This window comes from Myotis brandtii, unplaced genomic scaffold (genome assembly GCF_000412655.1).
Source record: "Myotis brandtii unplaced genomic scaffold, ASM41265v1 scaffold23, whole genome shotgun sequence".
Taxonomy (NCBI): domain Eukaryota; kingdom Metazoa; phylum Chordata; class Mammalia; order Chiroptera; family Vespertilionidae; genus Myotis; species Myotis brandtii.
The window spans coordinates 14,013-16,799 of record NW_005358649.1 but is presented as its reverse complement, the minus strand read 5'-3'; the positions used below and the strand labels follow the sequence as shown (position 1 = coordinate 16,799).

The 2,787-nt window shown below is 45.7% G+C and overlaps 1 protein-coding gene across 1 annotated transcript in view; it reads left to right on the top strand.

Moving 5' to 3' along the window:
- CRH (corticotropin releasing hormone) overlaps positions 1-1,064 on the top strand; it is a 1,285-nt gene extending 221 nt beyond the window's left edge. Inside the window, exon 2 of the mRNA XM_005866335.2 lies at positions 132-1,064. Within this exon, the coding sequence (XP_005866397.1) occupies positions 142-720 (579 nt within the window). The 5' untranslated portion in view covers positions 132-141 and the 3' untranslated portion in view covers positions 721-1,064. The remainder of the gene's footprint in view (positions 1-131) is intronic.
- The last annotated feature ends 1,723 nt before the right edge of the window (positions 1,065-2,787 follow it).

The following is a 2,787-nucleotide window of genomic DNA, read 5'->3' as shown; positions in this document are numbered from 1 at the left end:
ACCACCCCCCCCCCCCCCCCCCCCCCCCGCCACACACACACACACACACACACACACACACACACACACCGCACCTCCCCAGTTGAGCTAAACTGTGATCAACTCTTTCTTTCTCTCTTTCCTTCTCCTAGTGCCTCTAACATGAGACTGCCGCTGCTGGTGTCCGCGGGCGTCCTGCTCCTGGCTCTCCTGCCCTGCCCGCCATGCAGAGCCCTCCTCATCCGGGGGCCTGTCCCAGGCGCCCGACAGGCCCCACAACTTCCCCAACCCCTAGATTTCTTCCAGCCGCTGGGGCGGCAGGTCCTTCCAGTTCAGCCGGTCCCGCTCACCACGGGGGAAGAATACTTCTTCCGCCAAGGTAACCTCAATGAGAGCCCCGCTGCTCCCCTCTGGTCAGCCTCCTCGCCCCTCGCCCGCCGCAGCAGCAGCCACCTTTCCCCTCACAAGGCAGCCGCCAACTTTTTCCGCGCATTGAGGCAGCTGAGATCGCTTCCCCAGCGCCCTCTCAATAGCCCTGCGAGTCCCACTGAGCGTGGTGCTGAGAGCGCCCTCAGTGGTCGCCAGGAGGCCCTGGAAAAGGAGAGGCGATCCAAGGAAACTACCACCTCACTGGATCTCACCTTCCACATCCTCAGAGAAGTTTTGAAAATGGCCAACGCGGAGAAGTTAGCACAGCAAGCTGAAAGCAACAGGAAACTGATGGAGATTGTTGGGAAATGAAACGGTGCGTTTGGCCAAAGCGATTCTGCATTTAGAAAAAATAAAAAAAATAAAGTATTCTGTACCATAGCATGGCTCTGATACCATTTGTTTATTTTTATATAGCTTGAAACGTAGAGGATGTATAACAAGAGCACCTGTTCTCCTTAATTAGAATGCACAAAGTGTAATCGTGTGCAGTAATAGCAACAAAATGGTATTTGTATTGTCTACTTTTAGTTTCCATTTCCAGGTGTCTTTAATGGTGTTTAAAAGAGTATAGACCCAGGAGGAAACGTTTTTGAAGAAGCAGACAGAAATCACCCAATTGATTTTGCTGTGGTCTGAATTCTCTTTGGTGGGTGAGAGAAATCATGTAAGCTCTTTGAATCAACTTTTCCTTGTAAATGTTTCAGTAATAAAACATCCTTACAATCCTTGGTCAATTTGTTTGTGTAATAGAATGTTCAATAGTTATCCTACATAATAAAAGGCTAATATCCAAATTGACCAAACCACAGAACCACCTGTTACTATGACGTGTACTGACCACCAGGGGGCAGATACTCAAAGCAGGAGCTGCCCCCTGGTGGTTAGTTGCTCCCACAGGCAGAACTGGGCTCAGCCAGAAGCCCGGCTCGCAGCTGGCAAGCTCGGCAGAGCTCCCGCCTCCCCAGCAGTGCTAAGGACCCTTCCGAGGATATCTGACTGCTGGCAGGTGGACATCCCCTGAGGGGGTCCCAGACTGTGAGAGGGCGCAAGCTGGGCTGAGGGACCCCTTCCCCCACAACCCTCCAGTGCACGAATGTCATGTACTGGGCCTCTAGTATTTTTCATAAACGCTGCAAAGGTAATCCTGACTTACTTTTGCTTTTCAATGATAGTAGTAGAAATAGTCTCAGCTATTGGACTCCTCCAAACTTACTTAAACACAGGTAAAGACAAAATCCCTTGCAGTTTTTTCTACTACAAATACAAAGATAAACCAGTGGCTAACACAGATCTTGCAGTATCCTTGGGTTCATCTCTGTACCTCAGATTACTCTTCTAAGATTGAGTTAAATAATTTGAGAAGTTGCTTCCAGCTCTAAGACTTGCTAATTCTATACATGGAAGATCTATTCATAATGGAAATAACATTTAGCCCTGATTAACTATAAGATGTAAACTAATTGGGGAGGGTTGGGGAAGGAGGAAAGGGAAAGAGGAGAATGGTTGAGGAAGGGCACTTCTACAAACTATAGGGCCAAATGCCTCATTTTTTTTCCTATGAGAAAGTCTCATACATTATTCAGCCATTATTTTGCTATCATAAATAATTTTTCTAAGCTATTTTCCAATGCCTACTTCTAATGGAAGCAACTTCTCAAATTATTTAACTCAATCTTAGAAGAGTAATCTGAGGTACAGAGATGAACGAAAGGAGACTGCAGGATCTGTGTTAGCCACTGGCTTATCTTTGTATTTGTAGTAGAAAAAATGCAAATGCAAGGGATTTTGTCTTTACTTGTGTTTAAGTAAGTTTGATAGCCTCTCCACTTAAAACAACTAAATTTAGTTGCCATGAAATGGCACTTGAGACAATTTCTATAAATATTTTGACTTTAATACCTCCACAAATACCCTCCTCATTTATGTTTATGCCAACACTAATCACTTTCATTTTAGTAATATAAACTATCTCTATTCACTTCTGAATTCAAACAACACATCTAGTTAGTTTTACAACGCATTCACCTTTTGTAGTTTAGTTACAACTTAAAAAATTCAATTGAGCCCTAGCTGGTTTTGCTCAGTGGATAGAGCATCGGCCTATAGACTACTACTAGTGGTCCATGAGGTCCAAAAGGTTGGCGAGCACTGGTATAAGGAAACCTTTGGAGCAGCAGTCACCAACCAGTGGTCGATGAGGTTCAAAAGGTTGGCAAACACTGGACTAAAGGGTCCCAGGTTCAATTCTGGTCAGGGTCACATGCCAGGTTGTGGGCTTGATCCCCAGTGGGGGGTGTACAGGAGGCAGCTGATCAATGATTCTCTCTCATAATTGATGTTTCTATCTCTCTCTCTCTCTCCCTTCCTCTCTGAAAT